The sequence below is a fragment of the Toxoplasma gondii genome, chromosome II (genome assembly GCF_000006565.2).
Source record: "Toxoplasma gondii ME49 chromosome II, whole genome shotgun sequence".
NCBI classification, from domain to species: Eukaryota; Apicomplexa; class Conoidasida; order Eucoccidiorida; family Sarcocystidae; genus Toxoplasma; species Toxoplasma gondii.
Genome location: NC_031469.1, coordinates 451,802 through 471,512, shown reverse-complemented (window position 1 = coordinate 471,512; position 19,711 = coordinate 451,802). Strand labels below are relative to the sequence as shown.

The following is a 19,711-nucleotide window of genomic DNA, read 5'->3' as shown; positions in this document are numbered from 1 at the left end:
TAGTTTCATAATTTTTGCATCCTTAGTTTTGGAAGCAGCATAGACTGTGTCATTGAGTTAAGAAGGCTCTTGCAGTGAATCCACGCGTGACTTAGTCAGACACTCCTTTATTCTAGGTCTTTTGTAACCGCGTAATCTAAACACGGGAGACATCAAGGACAGCAAAACCCTGCATTTGAGGAGAAACAAATGAGTGTCTGTGTTGTGTTGTGAGATGGTGCACAGGGCCGTTACATTGTTCCTCCTGTTACCCGTGGTTTTTCACGTGAAACGCGGTTTGCACGCACACTGCGAAGCCTGTGCGAGCTTGTCTTTCGAAAGTCGCTAAAATTGAACCCGTAACACTAAAATCTCGAAAACAGGTCCTTACAACGACGACAATCTACCTTTCGAGAAAAAACGCTTCCACCGCACGTGACAAGCAGCACTTTGCTCGGGCAGTGGTTGGGGGGCATATCCAAGTGAAGCAACACGACTGGAACGCAGTTCTCACGCTAGAAACACCTCATTGGGAAACCTACGGAACCGACAAGCCTGGACAAAAATACCTACAGTGTATAGGCGGCGGTGACGACTATCAAAATCCTTTACACAAAGTTCTGCTTAATTCTGGACCGCTTCACAAAAGACGGATTAACGAGTGACACCGGCCCATCGCATTGACCATTCGGCGCATAAGTCAGCGCATATGCAACGACAACCACCTGCTCAACTGCCAACACACACGCACACCGTCGTCTTTTCTATTTTTTCAGCTAAGGATCCGTAGGTCTATACCCCGACATGGCGGCCCCGTGTACCACACTAAACTCGTCGGGGTTAAGACACTCAGAACTCGACGGGCACACTGTGACCGTTGCTATGGGAAAATTCTTGCATATAGAATCGAAGTTGCGACCTAAAACTAAGGCGAGAATGCAAAAATGGTGTCAATTTCTCATGGACGTCACACTTAACCACCTGTTCACAACGAGTTACGAGATGCACTTGCTGGCGAATACGACTGCCTTTCCTGCTAGCAGTGTCGCACGACGTCGATACATGGATTACTCCGGTGCAGCGCTATACATCTGAAGATCGGTACTTTTTAAACCTGAATTGCCACTGAAGCACACGGTGTCTGGACCATCTTGCGCGGGATGTCGCGTGCTTGAAGCACCGTCTTCTTCGCATTCGTCTGCCGATCGCATCCACCGGAGACTCACCAGAGGCCAGCAAGTGCTTCGACTGGTGACCAGCAAATAATTGCATAGTCTGAAGCGGCAGTTCCATGCCGTGCTCAGTGCCAGTCTCTCATTGAGTGTATCGATGCTGGACCCTCATACGTCACCGTTCACAACTCCATCTCTGCCCGTTTACCGCTCTGCAACACCTTCTCTTTTGTTCCCTGACGCATCAACATTATACGCTCCTCCTTGGACCCAACACAGGACCCTTCAGGACGACAGGGGAAGGAGAAGGTGGGGAAGCAGTGGAAGTGGGGCCAGTCTATGGGCAAATGAAGAAGAGACACAAAGCAAACACATAAGTACGAAAGGTGTATACACTGATAACCGTTAGACGACCTCTATTCCTGCCATAGGGATATGTGCTTTTCCCACCACAGATCCCGAATCAGCGTCCACTAGATAATTCCGTACCGACTCTCGAAGGGGAGCGCCTTGATGGCGAGTTAGAGCTGTTTTGAAAAGACGCTGTCACCGTGTGATGATTGCTTTCTAGTCGTTGGAGTTGCACAAAAAACCCGGGATTCGGCCGCGCAATGGGGCGATATTTACGAATTGCCTCCAACGCAGACATGGTTGTGTGCCCATGATAAACGATGAGATATGCCTGCCATGAAAATCGCACGCATGAAATCCATTTGTTGCCATACAACAGGCCATACGTCGAAAAGAAATTATTCAAACGCGTTGTCACATTGGAAGTCCACCAGCTGTGTTCCGAGGTTTTGAATGCCTATTCGATCAAACTGGACTCTGAGGACACTACAAAGCCACACGTACTCGAATCACATCAATGTGCCAGTATGTTCTCACATCTGTGCCTCTCCAATTGAAAGGAAGAACCCGAGTCCAGCATATGCTGTCGTCATGTGCCACTGCTGACCAGATTACCTGCTTTTCTGCCTTAACAAGTGTATTCTTCAGGCAAGGCATACAAGTTATTCGCAGTGCAAAAAGCTTAACGTAGATAGTTATTACACATAAGAAGAGCAGAAGGCTTCGAACGGTGTTGATTTGGAAGCTGTAACAGATCTTCGCTCACCGCACAGAGGGAGACAGACCGAGAGATGCCCTTTTCACAGTGAACTAACACTGTCACTCCCCTGCAAGAGATGCAGTCGGCGCAAAAACAAGAGCAACACATTCAAAATGCTTGCCGCACTCGAAAATTTCACCTTCACATCCCAGTTGGGGGCCGCGTCAATAACTCACAACCCGTTTTAATACACACAACGTACTAATGCCATCATATGCGTGTGCCCGCGCATATACACACATTTGGTTAAAAAGGGTGAGTTGCATGCATGTGTGTAAAAGTGCAACATCACTCGCTAAAATGCCACGCCTCACAGATGAATCGCGTCTAGTCACTCGATAAAGAAAAAGCAACTCCTATGCGACAGTACAACGACGATTTCACGGGCATGACACGGAAGACGAGCCAGTAGTGGTTCTGTCTTACGCAGAAGTGCTACAACGTATGCGGGGAATGTTATAAATTGACCGCGGGAACGATTAATAGAAAAGGATTAACACCATCACTGGCAGAGTCCATATTCAATTTCCCTGTGTCCACCAGTAAGCAACTGCTTATCGTAGTTCCTGCAGGTGAAACCGGAGGTACACATCTGCTCTGATGAGGGGAAAAACCTATCAACTTCGTGACGGAAACCTGAAATTTGGGCCATGAATGAACAGAAGAAAACCCAACAAGGAATTGCGGTATACAGTCGATGCCCACTTACCTGGCGAGGTATGAGTGAATACGTGCCAATGAGAGGCGGGAAAAGTCGAGCTCCTAACAAAAACGCAGCGAACCCAATCCCAGCAAGCGTGAGTTCACAATCTCATTCGGTACAACATCCTTGCCAGACTAACACTGAAGACGTTATTCACGAGCAAGTTGGGCTTGAAAGAACGCATTACAATCCTCGGTTCACTGTCTCATTTCACAGGGAAGTCCGTTTGCATGAGTCCATGTGCAAAATTTGTCTCGAGCCGCTAGCGAGCCCACGTCAAGCGGTTTTACCTCCTAAAAGTGAAGTCTAACCAAACGCACCGTTTCCACCCTGTCGCGTGTGCCTCCGTCCGCCACGGTCACAACGTTACCGACTTCTGTGTGCTGAGCTCACCTGGGACGGAGAATCCAAGAGAGGGTGGTTGATGTGGCTGATCCCAAGACGAGAATAGAGCACGCGCTGTTGAAGCGGCCAACTTCCGTATGGCCACGCAACTGTAACAACGAGTTTCACGTTGAATTTTAGGAGAAGGTTCTCGTCGAGTGCGTGCTTCAGGGACCCCACAAAAAGGCTACCTTTCGTCAGAGTGGGTACCAAACCCGGAGGATAGATGTCTGTGGGACACTTCGGCATGAGACTGCTAGCGGGTGCTGACCCTGCTCGGATTCGCTCCGCGGACTGAAGAGTCACTGGCCTTCCAACAACCATATTGCGTACTGTTTCCCACGTCTCATCCGCGGATGTGTTCACCGACGAAGATACTCCTGGTAGTGAACCTCCAACGGCAGAAGAAGCACTCTGCATTGACGCCACGGAGGGGCGCAGAGAGCCGCGGGATGCCAACTGCGAATTATTCGAGGTGCCGAAGCCGTTGCGCGATAATGCAGAAATGTACGGTAGCCAGATCCACAGTTTCTTATCCTCAGACCCGCTTGCTCCACCGTGGTAGACCGAGACAGGGCGGAGGGAAGAAGGTCCCGAGGAAGAAACGGCCACCTCCATTTACCGTTACACAACTGACTGGCTTGAAGCAGGCTGGGACACAAAAACAGAATGCAGATACGGCTGTACAGACGTGGGAACGCTTTTGCATGAATTGAAAGAGAGGCACAATAAGAAGAGGTCACTCAATCAAGCTGGATCACCGCGTCACTTTGTGTCAGCGCAAGAGGGAGGATGAAACGCCGGTCACTTTACACGGTTTTCGTTCTTATTACCATAGCAGCGACCTTAGCTCTTTGTCAAAAAAAGGCTGTAATCACGACTTCATAATCCCCTTGTAAAAAAATGACACCGGGTCGGCCTCAAAAAGAGACGCGCAGCTCTAGTCTCGTCTCTCTATTTTGAAACAGTTCTGCGGCCGCGGGGGATTGAGAACATTCGGCCGAGGCAAGCATAGTGTATTAACGAACGGGAGGAGAGACACAACCAGTTAGAAGGCATGCACCGAATTCGTCGCGAATATGTTGCCGTCTTCCTTTCAGTTGATGCCTCGACGGGAGTGCGTTATCTTCAACGGTCGAACGCTCACTGGAGGTGGAAACCGCCGTCGAGCGTCCCCAAAGTATCAGGCTACCAACATGCGCAACGCTGTGAATTTCTCCTTCCTTCGTTTACGTACGTCGGATCGCAGAAGTGATTTGCTTTGAGGCAGTAGGCCAACAGCGACATCTCACCGGATGCGACGCGGTAGAGTCGCCGTGTTTGTGACTGATGTTGTCACACCCTCTTTTATTAGCCATTTACAGGAATCTCACACGAGACAACCTGTCGATATCACGAATTCTCATAAACAAGGTAGTCAGAATTTGTCACATTGAGACAGCTATGTCACTTTGATGAAGTACGGAAGAACAGGTCCACACTACGGCTCGCATTGTGCCTGTGCAGAACCAGAGACGATTGACTCTCTTCCCACTTCCCCGCCTTTCGCTGAACCTTGCGAACAGCCTCGACCACGCAGCACTATTTATCGCATCCCGTGGACCGCATCACTCATTACGGGAGTTGTAGGGAAGTCTCTGTGGTGGCGTATGCTACAGGTCTTGTGTAGATAACGTGTGCAACCGGAATCTTTTGCTGGACCCCGTTTCCGTAAGCCAAGCCGTGCGACACTTTCGTTCAAACATACTGGAACAGGACATTCATGCAGTCCGTTGACATCAAGAATATGTCGGACGTAAACAACTATGCGACGTTGACGAGCCGTTCACCCCTGGTGCGGTGTCTCGCGGAGGTGAGGGAAATACGCGAAGCCCTCGGTTTTTTCGTGCTCAGAACGACTGTATCGTGTGAGAGGCCTACAAACGCGCTGCTAGTTGCACTGCAGGTAACGCAACGAGACGTTTAGGGGTTGCAGAAATGTGAAAACGGTGTTTTCGTGCAATCGTGAAATCACATAGAGTGCACACTCACCCTCCAAGAATGCAGCGCACATCTCCTTTTTCTGTTTCTGGTGAAGAAGCCGAATACGGTTTACGAATTCACACTAGCTCCGTCTAAGCACGTACACCTAGTACTCGAATCCGTTCGCAAAAGACACGTGCAAACTTGTATGTGCATTGCAGCAAGCCGATTAACTCTCCTCACTGCGGTGCAACCCTCTATCTCCTGTTTTTTTCCTCACAGACTTGCGCTTGCTTTCTTCGGAATCGCGGCCCGTTCACACCAGCCCGAACAATGCAATCGAGGCATGAATTGGGTTTTCAGGGGCCGTATCAAAAACGCACCAAACACGGACAAGCACACGTAACACACAACCCACAACCTTGGGAATTCAGCAGGGCCTACCCCTTTACGTCCTCACGTCACATTTTACTCGGCGACACAACGACTTTTTGGACCTAAACGCGGCTCCCTCGAAGCTGTGGAATTACATAAGATGAACAGCCCTTGAAGAAAAATAAAAATGTTTCCATGACATCTTCTCGTTGCAGATACGAACCCGGAAACGACTAGCCAGGGAAAGGAAAAAAGGACACACTGAGGTCAGACTCGAGTCAGGTCAAAATCGCGACGGAGTCTTGCCTCCCTAAACGACCTGCAACCGTAGGTTTTCTCGACTTGTACCCGCATAGAATTACCGATAAGAGTGACATAATATCATCCAAATTACTCGTAGTTGCCGTGAAACTACCTCACTGCTGACGTAGATCTCCTGGCTGTCATTTGGACAGTTTCTGGCGTTGAGAGTACCGCTTTTTGGCGACGGAAAGCTACGAACAATTTGTGCCTTCTTAGACAATGATGCCCACGAACAACCACTCCCAGGGAACACGGAAATACGTTCGGTAGTGCGTACCGCGCCGGCACGATTTCTGTCCTCGGCACCTTTTACCAGAACGCCTCTCCCGCTGGTTAATTCTTTGTTCTTTCCGAGCGTATGGACCGGCTTGTTTGACGTTCTGGAACTCCACTGGAATTAACCGCAAAACGCAACTCAGTTCGTCGTCCACCGGTCCCCGAAAAGACAGTTTCCTCGCGATGATTCGTCTCAAAGGGTACGCCTTCACCGTTTCTTGAATACGGGCAAAAGCTATGCGCCCCGTATCCTGTGTGTTTCAACCGAGGCTGGACAGGGAAAGTTCAGAAAACTCCCCGTATATTTCTTCTGCAAAGACAGAAGACGTTTGCAGCCCGTAAACACAACCGAGGCGCCTGACGACCTCCGCCGTTTGAAGAGTCAACAACACACACACACATCTCCGAATCGTGCATCCGTGAGTTCGCATCCCTCTTGGCAACCTAGATGGAAAGTTTTCCACTTCTCCGGTCACCCAAATCGTCGACATGCGCGGGATTCTCCAGGGCACACGCATGCAGTGGCACCCTCTTCTATCCCTGCTGTCCTCACATAGTCCACGTATTTATATCCATGATATCGTCATCCATCATGTCCCACAAACCTCCTCGTCTCCCCTTTCCCTTTCCTTTGCCGGTGTGTCGATTCCCGCCGCGTTTCGCGCCTGCCCCTCGCGCGCCTGCTTGACCACGAGAGCCTTCCGTCCCGCGGCGAGTCTCGCGTCCGTTTCCTCCTGAAGTGAAATTCTCCCCACCGAGGAAGTCGTGCCGTTCTCCCTGGACAACTCTCCGTTCCCCGCCTCTCTCGCCAGTTTGCACAGGTTCACCGCCCCCTTGCTCCCTCCGATTCGATCCCCAGCAACCTTCCATCCAGTTTTCTCCAAAGTTCTGCCCGCCCTCGTGATCCCCCGCTGCGGTGCATGTGCTCGCCACCTCTTGCGCTCCTTCTTTCGCTTCTGACTGAGACGATCGACGACAAGCAGTAACCGTCGAACCTGGAAGTGACGGCTGCACGCCCTCTGCAAGCCCCTGTTGCCGCTGTTCCTGGGACTTCTCCTGAAGTAAGCGAAGCGCCTTAATCCACTGCTGCATGTCGTCTCTGGTCACCAGCTCAGCAAGCGCTTTTCTGCTTAACTGCGCGAGACGAGACACCGTCTCCACGGCCCTAACCGCTGCTGAAGGATCCGAACTGCACAAGGTTCCGGGCGGCGTTTCCCGACTATCCCCGAAAGCTGGCTGCGAAGACAGCTGCTGCGCTGCACTGGCCAAATACGCTGTACACACACCTCGAGGATGCGCTGCCGACCCGAAAGTCGACGGCGGGAAACGCGACAAATGTGTAGAGGACAGATCCTGGAACGCGAGAAGAGGTCCTGAAGCTTCCACACCTGTCGGAGAATAAAATGGCGGTGACGCATGCGCCTGGGCAAAACTCTGCTTTCCTGATTCCCTGCCAACGATACCCTCAGGTGTGTACCTCTCTTTCATCAGAGCTAAACTCGGTCGACGGCCGCGCGCCACCGTCATGGGCGCTGGGGTACTTTGTACCGCCGAAGAACTACACATCTGTTCGGTCTTGTCTTGTGAGACACATGTGCCCCCGGCAAGTGCTGGTGAGCGAGTACCCACAGGAATTTGAGGCGCACGTAAATTGTTGGTGAGAGGAGCCAACGCGGCGAGCAGCGTCGCGGAGAGGTTCTGCGGGGAGTGGTCTGAAGGGGAAGAAGAGGCCCCGGAAGTAGAAGGATGATTCGCATAAGAGGCCAGCAATCGCATGTTCTGGCGGTGAGCAAGCAGCTCGGGGGTCCCGACTGGCGGTGCGGAGAACTCCGACGGGACAGAAGATGCTCCCGACGGTAAAGGTGAGGCAAACACGACGTTGTTCTCCGACTCAACGAAAACCGCTTCGCGCAGCCCGCCCGCGCTTTCTTCACGCAAAGTCGGGAAGCCACGCGAGCCCCCCACATGCAACGCGCCCAAGGGGACTCCAGAGGCAGGCGCTTGGCCAACGAACCGCTGCGGCAGACTGAAGCGCTTCCCCGTTTTGTCGTCGTCCTCCGCTTCCCTGCTGTCGCTCAGGTCTCGCCGTGTTGCCAGAGTGACCGGGGTCTGCTCGAGACACTCTCGTTTTGTGTACGGTGACATTAGATTTGCCTCCGAGTTGCGCTGGAATTCCGCGAAACCACGCTCTTGCTGTCCTTGACTGCTGAACGACGGGAGATCACGCTTCTCCCTCTGAGTGGCGCTCGGCCCGTAATGGCCCCCACCTCGTCCTGAGGACTCCGCCGACACTTGGTATTGCAATCTCTGTTCGTGGTGCCTTTGCAGCTGCTGCATGCGTTCTGCGTACATCTCTTCTGCCGTCTTCTTGAACGCCTCACCTCCGCGTCCCTCTACCGCGCCCTCACACCTCCCACCGTGAGTCGATCCGCTTCTGTTATTTCCTTTGTCGGGCCTTACTCGGTGATGTGCGCCGCAGCTGGAAACCGACGCCCCGTCGGCATACTTGCAAACGGCGTCCGTCGCCTCTATCTCTGTCCCCGATCGCGAGTCTCTGTCTGTCTCTTCCCTGGCGTAAGTTCCCGACAACGAGGCTCCACACCGCAAAGACGCTTGAGCCGTCGTCCCCTCATCGAACGCCACCCGACGCGCAGCTGGCGCCGCGTCCCCTGAGGCTTCCACAACCTCCCAGCTCTCAAAGGTCTCTCCACTTCCTCGACGTCTTTCTGCCCTCGAAATCCCGTAAGGCATCCCTCGCTGCTGGTTAGTCCACCGAGAGTCTCTTACGTTTTTGCCGACCCATGGAGCAGCTTCAGAGCCCTCTGAAGACGCGGAAAAGCCCCCGCCGGTCCCCGCCAAGACCGACGCCGGAGCCGCACCAACGCCCCCACCACCACTCTGGTGTTGCACCGTCTGCAAGGCCGCTGCGCCGCCCCGGGAACGACTCGCTGCATGCGCCGAAGAGACGAACAGGTTGCCACTTTGAGAGACTCGCGAGCCTCGCAGGCCAGGCCCAGACCGCCTCATGGGGCCCCCAGGAGAAGGCCGACAAGTCACTCGCGGAGAGCTGAGTAAACGCGGGACGCGGAACCCCCAGTCGGCGTTCGATTTGAGGACTGCGGAGAACTGAGGGGACGCTTTCAGGCATACATACTGCGCGGAAAACGAACGGAAAACAGACAACAAACGCGTACAAACATGGAGAATTCGGTGTACCGAATATATACCCGGAGGCAGCCAGTGACCACGGAGGTCAGAGACCGACGTAGCGAACCATCGGAAGTGGTCGTTTTTTTCTAGAAATCGAAAAGCAAGATACTTTCCCTTTTTGATATGTACTCAATCGCTCTTTTATAATGTATAACAAAAACGCATAGGTGGAAACGTAAGCTGAAAGTAGATGCTTTGGGAGTCGCAAGAACGCATGGAGGCGAAAGGAAACACGGTTTGGATGAGCTGCATCTGCAAGACAAGCTGTCTCTTTGAAGCTAAACCAGGTACAAAAAAGACGAGGGAAACGACTGAAATAGTATCTTCACGGTCGTTGGATATTGTCTTCGAATTATATTCTGTATGTCTCGAGAAAGGTTGGATGCAATCTGCACATGCACATATCCACCGCACGTCCGAAGTCACTGCATACCTCGGAAATCATGCAGAGAAAAGAACAGCACGCCTCGCCGCACCATGAAAACCTCGAAACAAGACAAGACGGAAACGGTCCTGGTTCCAAGGAAAGGGGAGACTTTTCCCTTGATAGAAAACGAGACAAAACGGGAGGCGAAACGGCGACACCGTCGATTTATCTCCAAGAATGAGGTTGACCGTCATGCCTCCTAAAGAAAGACTGCCTCTCGAACACACCTGTGATTGACTCTCGCGTTGCCGACCACAGAGATCGTCGCGCGTTAGGCTGGGAGATGCCCGTACAGCGCAAACATGCATACGCCTCAGAAAAAACAACTCGCCTGGACAACATAACGGTGGGGACCGTCTGTCTCCAGTGTCTCCACAGTCTCTCACCTTGCGATAAATGAGATCGAGGGCCAAGCTCTGCTTCTTGCACAGGAAGCGGCATGCGTGTCTCAGGCTCTTGACGAAGACTTCGTCTGATGCACAAACCACAGACGAGGACAAGCGACCACTGCCTGATACTTGCTAACAGGCGGATCATGTCCCGTTGACGACACCGCAGTCTCCTACGGTCCTTGCCTAGAGGCTTGTTACGTTCCCCACAGCTGCAGGTGAAAGGTCCGTTTGAGAAAATTGATACAAGAGTACGTGTAAGATGAGCTAAAGATCGAATCAACGTTATTCATTGAAGAGTTGAAAAATTAGAGACTTCGACCTTGCACATCCGGTAGACAAAAACGTTCCAGGTCTCAGCGACGAGTGAAGGCATTCTCTCCTGCTTTTGAGTCGTTTCACCATAATGGTTTTGCATGGCTTTCATGAACATCTAAATCGTTCTAGAAACCCTGCAGGTATGGCTATACCGCGCATTCCCTCGCAGTTCTATTCTGAACAAAGCTTTTGATGAACCATGTCTTCCATGCATCTTTAACTCTTCAAAACACCAAGAGACAAATACCGAAGCACAGACGCGTCTGTCTCCTTTTCGAGGTCCTTTTTCCAGAGCCATTGCAGCGATGAAAACGGAGAGAGATCGAAAAAACTCGATTCCGACATCTGCCGGCTTTCCTCACAAAGCTAAAAGTGAATGGAAGGGGGAAGTTCAAGCGCAGAATCAACATCTGCGGAGTCGCTAGACTCACTCAAATGCAAGTATAGCAGATGCGTAAAACACGTATAGCAAAGCCTACAAATGGTCCCCTAATGATCTTTGTGTTCAACTGGAACCCTATCTGCGGAACTTGTCGTCATGGAAGTGCGCTGGTAGCACAACATAACTTCGATTCGGGGAACAGAGACCTCGCTTACACAGTGTACCTCTTTGAATTTACTCAAAGCTGTACAACGTACCGATACATCTGTAATGAGAGAGCGTTTTCGCGGTGTATGAATACGCAAGGAAAATGAAATGAAGAACACCAGAACCAAGGATATCCACATCGACATCGAGAAGCCCGTCCCATCTCTCGACAGTGAAAAAAGTGAAAATGACATCAAAGGAACTATTGGATTGCTTGATTAAATCATTGCGTCGTGAATTCTCATTTCGCCTCGATTCGTGCTTTGAAACAGCTAAAATGCACCCTCTAAATGATCATAAACAAAATTACTATTAAACGCTGAAAGAGATGCGGATCCCTGTGCAGTTGACCAACAGTTGCTTGGACTGTTTACCTGCAGTCGCTGGATTGGGGTGTTTGACCGTATACGACCAAAAACGGTTTTTGCAAGAATGCACTTTACGGTAAATAAACACTCAACATGAAAGTAATACAGGTTCCACTCTCATCACGCTCGAACCCACAGAGGCCGACCGGCCAGACAGAGAAGACACACGAATGCTCGACGGAGAAAGAGAACCCCACCGTCTAACAACGAGAAAGCGTTTGTTCTCAACGTGTGGTTGATCGCAGAGCTTCTGTTTTCCACCGCAAACGGAGTCGCCTACACCCCAGTTGCATTTTAAACATCTCTCTGTGGACTCGAGCGAGTTACTTACCTGACGTCACGAACTCGACAGGGAGAAGGGCCTCCGGCGACTCGTCTTCTGTCAGTTTGTCACCGCTTTCGCCTTCTCTTTCCCACATCCCATGCACACTCCGGACGACATCGAACAGCCGTTGAAACTCCACCGACGAGCGATCCTTGAGTCGCAGGCCCACCAGATATCTGTAGCAAACGACACGCACGGTCTCGCATTGAAACCACCGCTGTTTCCACCGAGAGAGCAAACTCGGCACCGCCTTCGAGACGCCGCTGTGTTCGCACGGCGCGGATGTTGCCGAGAACAGTGCAGCTCTGCGTTTCACGCGCGTGACAACGGGAAACTCCTCGCAGGACGACGAGTTCCCAGCTATATGTCCCCACTTGGTGGAAACGAGAGTCGACTTAGAGCGATATTCTCGGGTGCATAAGCCCATGTCCTTGTGACGCAACCCCCGCCGTGCTGTCTGCGAAAAAGTTCCATTGGCCAGCGGCTCTCGGACTCTCGCACGGAGAACGCTTCGTTCTCTATGAGGAAGAAGAACGGAGAAAACACAGTACCTTTCGCTGTTGGCCGCTCGACTGCGGATCGGCTTTAGGATGGCGCAGTCCTCAAAGAGGCGCCCGACGATGTACACCAAGCTGGCCTGCGCGACGCGACACCCAGAAAAATGAGAAACAACGACCGGACTCAGAAAAAAGAAACGCCTTGGACACCCGCCCTAAGCTGAGAGAAAGGCACAACCGAAGACGGGGAGAGATACACAGAAAGAAGCAAGCAGAGAAAGCAGACACACGCAAATGCGAAGCAGAAACAGAGAAAGGACAACGCTGTTACTTCAGCAAAGTAGAGGTCAGACACGCCGGCGGTGCCGCGTGAACTCTTAACGCAAGCAGAAGTCTCAGCGCATGCACGACTCCTCAGAAAAAGTGAAGATATGTGTGGGGGCTCTTCCCAAAACGAAAAATTCTGAACTTTTAGCTGACAATGCGACAGCAACGCCTTGTCATCTCTATTTCAGTTTGAAGCAGAAAAGCCACATAATCAGCAGTAATGCGAGGCAACCGAGCATCCGGGTACCACGGCATATTCAAGATAATACACCGGGTGGAAGCTGAACGAACAGAACACCCAGAATCGATACAGTAGAATTGCAGACGCGGAGCGTTTGGGACGCTTGTGTCGAGCCCCGAGCCCAGCTTCGTGACTCTGTTGGGAAGCCAAAGAAGGCCAGACTCACCGTGAAATGCGTGAAAGTGTCGAAGATCTTGCAAACAAAGTTGCCGCCTTCTTCGAGCAACATGAGGGCAAACAGCAACTCCGAGAGGAGAAGCCGTGCGCACAAAAGCTCCTGGTAGTTTTCAATGTGGCGTCCCGTCTTTGCATCGATGGCTGCATGCAGCAACAGCAAAGAAGCGAGCCCTGGACCCCTTGAGACAGCTGAAAACGTATTCGAGGTCGACAGGCTACGACAGGTCGAGTTATTCTACATCGGGTACATTGACTAGGCGTAATCCGTGGATCGCGGTTGTCGCTCGCGATCACAGCGAAAGCAAACGACCCAAAAATGAAACAGAGAGAAGCAGAGTGAAACCACTTCTCCCCGTTGTATCTAAAATCCCGCGGGAGCTGAAGGTTGCACAAAGCGGAATGCGGTCCCTGGAATCCCATCTATGCTCTGATCCTATACTGAATAAGTACCCCCACTAAATGTATCATTCGCCGGAGTGTGTAGCCTCTGTGGTTCTCGTCTTTTTCTCTCAGCCCCAGTCTCTCATTCACGCCTGCTGCATACGCGATCCCGATTGCATCTACAGTGAATCTGAAAAAAGGCACCCACTTCTCTGCTACCACACCGTCTTGGAAGCCAAGGATTGAGGATTCACAAAGAGGCCGTTGTGCCGAAAGAAGACAACGGGGAATGCACACACAAGAAGCGCGAGAGACAGAAACAGAAGAGAGGAAAAACGAGCACGCGCATACAGTCTCAGCAGCCGAGATGAAAACAAAACGTCGGCGGCATATCACAAAGGGTAGAGAGGGCGGGAAGAAGACAGAAGCGAGACGATGGAGAGATCGGAGGGGCTACAAATGGGTGCAACAAAGACGAGAGAGGACAGACGAGACAGAAACAAGAAAGAGACACAGGGAGAGCGAAAAGGGAGAGAACTGACGTGTGGTCCGTGCCCGCAGGCCTGCGAAAGCAAAAAATCAGGAAGCCAGCAAAACGCAAAATGAGAAAATCGACAGCCGACGGTCTTGCCGGTTCGCGGTCTCCAAACAGCCGGGCGTGGCTGCACACACGCACGTAAAAACTCCTGATTTTTTCAGGCCCCGGATGGTAAAACAACGCGATTTCTCGTGTCTGCTCATCCGTCTGATGGCGCAACGCCCCCCGGGCCAGCTTAGCAAAGAAAAGAAAAAAGGGAAGGGCCCTCGTAACAAACGGAGACCCTCGCAGCAATCGAGCCAGCGACTCGTCTCGCGTCAACACGCCGAAAAAAAAACTGGAAAAGGGTGTTCCGTGAGAAGAAAACCCACTCCAGGAGCAAGAGATGAACAGGTATCCCCTTACAACCAGAAAAAGAGAACCTCCACGGAAGCATTAAAAAACGACAGGCGCTGTCTGGTCTCATGCCCCTGCGCGCGTCTGGCTGTGTCACGGAAAGAGGCAGACGAGGTGAAGCCGACGACGTCGTGTTTAAGACTCCATTCCATGCACGCATTTTAGCATGCTTTCAACAGGTCCACTCTCCTCGGGGCTTCACAACCGGAACTACATAATTCAGAGTCCCTGCAGGAGTGGTTAAACGACAGACCTCCTCTCGAGTCTTACTTATATCGAAAACAATGTATCACGAAGCTCGGAAGAACCTACGTCTGCACGGCTTTGCAAAACACACCTACACGTACTTGGAAGATACGTAAACAAAAGTATGATAAAACCTATTACCGGCAAGAGAAGATGTACCACAAAGAAGCATTTTAATGTTACATCCCCCACATCCCCTGAAGTTCTGAAAAAAGAGCCACAGGAGAGGCTGGACCCCTCCCAATGCGTACACCAGGAAACAAAAGTTGAAAACAACTCAACTATAACGCACTGAAGAAGACAAACCAACGTGTGTAAGGGCTGCCCTTGCCTCGCATGCAAGTGAGAATGAACAAAAACGTCTGCTCACCTAGGTGGAAGCCTCCATCGGCCACGACGAGGCGCACGTGAGAGACACCTTGGTACCTCGCTGCTTCCTTGTCCTCCGTCCCGTGCTCTTCTCGTTCGCCTTCTCGCCCTTCACCCGTCTTGTCTCCGTCTCCTGTCGGTGTCTCCTTCAGGTCCGCTCCAGTGCCCGTGGTCGCCTGGAACCCAACCTTCTCGGGGCGCGAAGAAAGGGAGACACCTGCCCCCGGAGGCCGGTTCGAGGCGTTGCCGAGAGAGCCATCGTGGAAAGCGTCCGAGCTCGCAGAGGTCGACAGACTTCTCTGACTCCAAGCCTGAGACCCGGCCTGTTCACTTTCTTTCCCGTTCTTTGTGACATCCGAGAGAGCAAATGCACTTCTCTCAGGGACATGCTCACTGCCCGCGTGTGTCTCGCACTCACTTTGGAGCCCAACGCGCCCAGAGACCGCCGCCTCCACGAGAGACACGGCATGCGGCTCCGCGCTTTCTGCTGTCTCCGGCTCAGAGCCTCTGCTGGGCTTCACGGACCCCACAGACCCTACACGTCCGGAGGCGAACGCAGCAACAGTATCCTTGTGTAGCGTTTTCTCCGCTTCAGCGACCCACCTGGAAATCGCTTCCTTGCCGTGAGCGAGATTCTTCGCCCTGTACACATTTCCTGTTCCATCTGCCCCCCAGAGCGCTGCGAACACCCAGACACGAAAACAAGAGAAGTGCGCTTCCAGGCTCGCGAAACCCAAGTGTCGGGCCTCTCTGTCAACACACGCTCCTGTTCGGCGACATACGCATCCGCATCCACTGAAAAAAGACTTTCAACCAACACAGAAGACTTTCTCAGATGTAAGTGAAACCAGACTCCAATCCTCACGTCCACTGAGAACGAAAGAGAACCATCTCTGCCAGAGGACCACTAGACCACCTGACAGGCTCCTGCTCTGAGTCAGATCCGTTTGTCTTTTTTCAAAAATCAAGCAGAAAAAAAAACATCTGCTCGACATCCCCACACCACCCCCCTTCTCCCCACAGGTGAGAAGACGCACGCATATGCGCCACAAGATCCAGAAAGCAAGACACACAAAAAAGGACGTTCGAAGTTTTTCTTCTGCTGCGGCTGCTTTTTCTCTGTTTCCTACCTGTCCATCGAGGGTTGCTGGCTAGCTGAGGGTACCAGAGCGTTCGCGCCTTTCGCCCTTCTGCCTCGGCAGCGCCGGTCGCTAGCGTCATGCCGAACCCACAAACGGAAGGGACAGACGTGGACTCTGAGACAGACTGTGCTGTCTGAGAGACCCCCGGACCTCCAGTTCTCTCTGCTGCGACAGCTTTTGTCTGTTTTACCCCTTTGGTGGCCTCCGCGGCAACTGCATCTCTGGCCGCGTCGCTCCGGAGCCCGTCGTGGTCCAACACCCCCTTTCCAGCACGTTCCCCCATTCTCTCTTCCCGCGTTTCTCTATTTTCTCCGACCGGTGCAGAGAGACCAAGAGAGACAGGCCGCGAGGCGCCTCCCTCTCCTCGCAGGACGACCTCTGCCTGGTCCTTCGTGGGCCTCAGCAGGAAGAGACTCCATGCCCCTGGACCTCCACAGATGTCCACAAAGACGCGGAGACTGTCCCCCTTCTCAGACGGATAAACGCGCTTCTCCACTCGTTCCTCGCCACCTCGAATCGAACACGGAACTCCCTGGTGAAGCATGGAGAGCCGGCACTCTTCGGCGAAGTCGCAGGACCCTTCAGACAAACTTGACCCCGACGCCAGTCCACACAGATCACTTGTAGAAAGACACGCGTCTGCGGTTTTAAATGCTTCTAACACTTTCTCTCGAGGTTCAACGCCTTCCCCGCTAGGATCCAGAGAAGACGTCACCGCAGTGTCCTTCCTGTCCGTCTCAACTGTTTCGTGGTGTGGTGTAACCGCTTCTTCAACGGTCGCATGCGCCGCCCGTGGACCGTATCTCTCGAATGGAAGGCTCCTCTCTTCTTCAGACGAGCGCCGCTGATCTGCAGAGACACACACGTCTCGTGTGTCGCCTTCGGGCTTCGCCTTCGCTTCTTCTTCCTCCGTTTTTGCCATCTCTCTGTATGCTCCGCTTCCCAACTCTGCCTCGCCGTCGCGCGTTCCCTCCGGCAAAGCACAGCATCCCAGAAGGACGGCGACACGCCGCTTCTGCTGGAGATCGTGAGAGAGCACCTGCAACCCCGGCGCTTTCTCTGTGGTTGCATGCGTTCCGTGGGTGGCGCCACAGTCGTTCTCGGTTTCCAAGGATCTCCCGAGGTCCCGAGACACAACTGAAGAAGGAGATCCTTCTACCTGAAAATGCGCAACATGTTCGGGGCGACCCTCGTCGCTTGCAAGGCCACAGTGAACTTCCAGAGCGTCGCAGATCTCCTCAATCTTATCCCCTGCTCGATTCAAATGCTTCTTGCTCCATCCGTCGCGAGGAAAGACAAAGTCGCGCGCAGCCCTATACAGCCAGTCTGAGAACAAGAGCGCAACAGACGAGTACCACAGATGCTCGAAAACCCCACTCTCTTCTGTTCATGCCAGCTTGTACCATTACATCCAGCACCACGTCGTTAAATTCGGTCATCGTTTGTGTTCAGACGGGTGTAGCGCAAGTCAAATAGACAGCTTCTGCTCGAGTAAATCGCCTGCTGCGAACTAAGATCTGACTGGGCACCCTACCATCTTTCAGTTAGGGACAAAAGTGGTCACCCTCAGAAAACTCGGATGCAACTAACCAAGAACTGGAATAACGAAAAGAGCAGAAAGGTCAGAAGGAGAGCCCGAAAAGTAGGATGCCACCATATCAGAAAAACAGCTGCTCTATCTCTGTACAAGCGAGGAACATTTACATTGAAACATATATATATATATATATATATATGGGGCCACGCAAATAAACATCGTCGATATAGACGCGACCACAGTGGCAATGTAATGTGAGTTCCTGTGGAACAACTTGGAGAAAGGCTTTGCCGATAATGTTACATCTCTTCGTGTGAGTCCCCCTGTCTCCGCACAGATGAATGAATACATATTTTCAATGGACTTCGCGGAACATATACTCGTGAACTGCGGAGTTCTGCAGGCGCGTGTACAGCCACGAGGTTCCACAGATCGCCCCACCCACTCTGCTTGAGCTCGCACACCGACGTTCCATTCAACACCCGAAGCCTGTGCACTGGGTTAGTCTGCCAGCAAGGAAACCGGGACACAGAAGGAAACATGCTCACCCATTTCGTCATCGAAAATGGAGTCCAAACGCGTTTTCTTAGCCCACAGCGTACGCACAGCATCCGCGTCACAGTAGACACCGGAAAGGAAGCGCTGGGAATCTGTGGAGGCGCCAACTTGCACACGGACTTCCCTTTCGTTAGTCGAACCTAAGGTCTCAGCCCTGTGGTCAGTTTTGAAGACGCCGAAGGATGCTCCACAGTCTTCCCGTCGCGTCCCCTTCTCTACACTATCTGATCCCCCAACAGCGACAGCTGAACCCTCTTTCGATCTGTCTTTCTGTTCACACGTTGCACGTGAAGCGGGTCCCGCCGATGCCTCTCTTCGAGAAAAGACTCCATGCGTAGCTCGCAGAACAGCTGCGTGTTCCTGTCGGTCTCGGTTTGACTCTGCCTTCTCAAGTCTCCGGGCGGCTTCTGTCTCCAGTCTCGCAGTGTTGGCCTCAGCGACAAAAGCGTCCTTAGCGTCGTCTTCCCCGTGTCCTCCATGCTGACTGGAGCGACGGCGCGCCAGCGTCTCCTCCAACAAAGGCGTCCCCCGCCCTACTCCTCCATAGAGGACCGGATCCCTGCCGTGTTTTGTTGGTTCTTTTCCTCGCAGAGAGCTCTCGCGCAGTGCCGCTTCCGACGACCATCGCGGCAGGGGGGCCGCTCCCACTTGAATTTTGAAGAACTCGAGCTGAGGCGCAATGAGAAGGCGGTGCAGCAGCTTCGCGCGCTCTTCTCCGACTGCCATGCCAGTGTCGCCTTCCTCCACCTGGAGCATTTGTTCCATCATTTCTCTTCTAGCAGCACTTGCCTCCTCTTCCTCTCGCTCACCATTGTTCGTGATGTCCTTTCCATGCTCTCCCGCGTTCCTCCCTGTCCCGCGATCCGCATGACTCGCCACACTGTTCGGGCGGGCAGAGGAGAAAGGCATACCGTTCTCATTCGCTGTGTTGCCTCGAGATGCAAATAAGGCCATCGACGACTCCAAACGCGATGTGCCTTTCAGGCCGTGAGAGCTTCGTACGTGCCTGTCATTACCGTCACGCGTACGCGCCTCTGCCTCGCGAGAAAGTCGCTTCATTTCACCGCAGGAAGGCTGCTGAGTCCAGTCCGGAACCGACCCTGTGAAGCTGTTCCTTTCATTCTTAGACGAGAAAGGCATGCGCTCGACCAAATGGGGCTCTGTTGAGGCTCCACTGTCGTCCGAAACACAGGGAACGGTTCCGGAAGTAGAGCCGCAGCATTCGACGCCAATGTTGGTCGCTGAACCCGACGAGAATCTTTCGGTGACCGTACCGTCGCTTTCGCAGAGACCACGGCACCCTCCTTCACGGTCACGGTATCTCCCGCAATCCTCTGCGTGCAGGGGACGACGGCCGCCAGTCCGAGTGCCAGCAAACGGAATGACACTGTTCTGCATTGGTAATGTCGAA

The 19,711-nt window shown here is 52.7% G+C and overlaps 3 protein-coding genes across 3 annotated transcripts; 1 reads left to right on the top strand and 2 right to left on the bottom strand.

Annotated features, from left to right (window-relative positions):
• Positions 1–67: 67 nt before the first annotated feature.
• On the bottom strand, positions 68–5,254 carry TGME49_221590 (dual specificity phosphatase, catalytic domain-containing protein). Its single transcript, XM_002369947.2, has 5 exons — positions 3,359–5,254; positions 2,972–3,024; positions 2,269–2,329; positions 1,641–1,833; positions 68–1,488 (listed from the first exon to the last, which is right to left on the bottom strand). The coding sequence occupies exons 1-5, from the start codon at positions 3,965–3,967 to the stop codon at positions 1,334–1,336; spliced, it is 1,071 nt and encodes a 356-aa protein (XP_002369988.1). The 5' UTR covers positions 3,968–5,254; the 3' UTR covers positions 68–1,333.
• TGME49_221585 (hypothetical protein) lies at positions 4,522–6,533 on the top strand. The gene is made up of 2 exons (XM_018779929.1): positions 4,522–5,201; positions 5,594–6,533. The coding sequence occupies exons 1-2, from the start codon at positions 5,112–5,114 to the stop codon at positions 5,810–5,812; spliced, it is 309 nt and encodes a 102-aa protein (XP_018638277.1). The 5' UTR covers positions 4,522–5,111; the 3' UTR covers positions 5,813–6,533.
• TGME49_221580 (ribosomal RNA large subunit methyltransferase J protein) lies at positions 6,391–19,698 on the bottom strand (the record flags this gene model as incomplete). Its single annotated transcript, XM_018779928.1, has 9 exons — positions 6,391–9,418; positions 10,289–10,374; positions 11,898–12,067; positions 12,443–12,528; positions 13,123–13,274; positions 14,057–14,077; positions 15,065–15,742; positions 16,194–17,531; positions 18,291–19,698. 9 exons carry the CDS (start codon positions 19,696–19,698, stop codon positions 6,815–6,817), a joined length of 6,543 nt encoding a protein of 2,180 aa, XP_018638276.1. The 3' UTR covers positions 6,391–6,814.
• Between the last annotated feature and the right edge of the window lie 13 nt (positions 19,699–19,711).

What these genes read in the sequence shown, in the direction of transcription:
- TGME49_221590 (XM_002369947.2), bottom strand. Translation starts at nt 3,967, where the DNA reads ATGGAGGTGGCCGTTTCTTCCTCGGGACCTTCTTCCCTCCGCCCTGTC. An exon ending in GGTCTGTCTCCCTCTGTGCG is followed by an intron (nt 1,834 to 2,268) that starts GTGAGCGAAGAT and finishes TTTTCATGGCAG; the next exon opens with GCATATCTCATCGTTTATCA. An exon ending in GCGCTCCCCTTCGAGAGTCG is followed by an intron (nt 1,489 to 1,640) that starts GTACGGAATTAT and finishes ATTTGCCCATAG; the next exon opens with ACTGGCCCCACTTCCACTGC.
- TGME49_221585 (XM_018779929.1), top strand. Translation starts at nt 5,112, where the DNA reads ATGCAGTCCGTTGACATCAAGAATATGTCGGACGTAAACAACTATGCG. An exon ending in TGGTGCGGTGTCTCGCGGAG is followed by an intron (nt 5,202 to 5,593) that starts GTGAGGGAAATA and finishes TTTTCCTCACAG; the next exon opens with ACTTGCGCTTGCTTTCTTCG.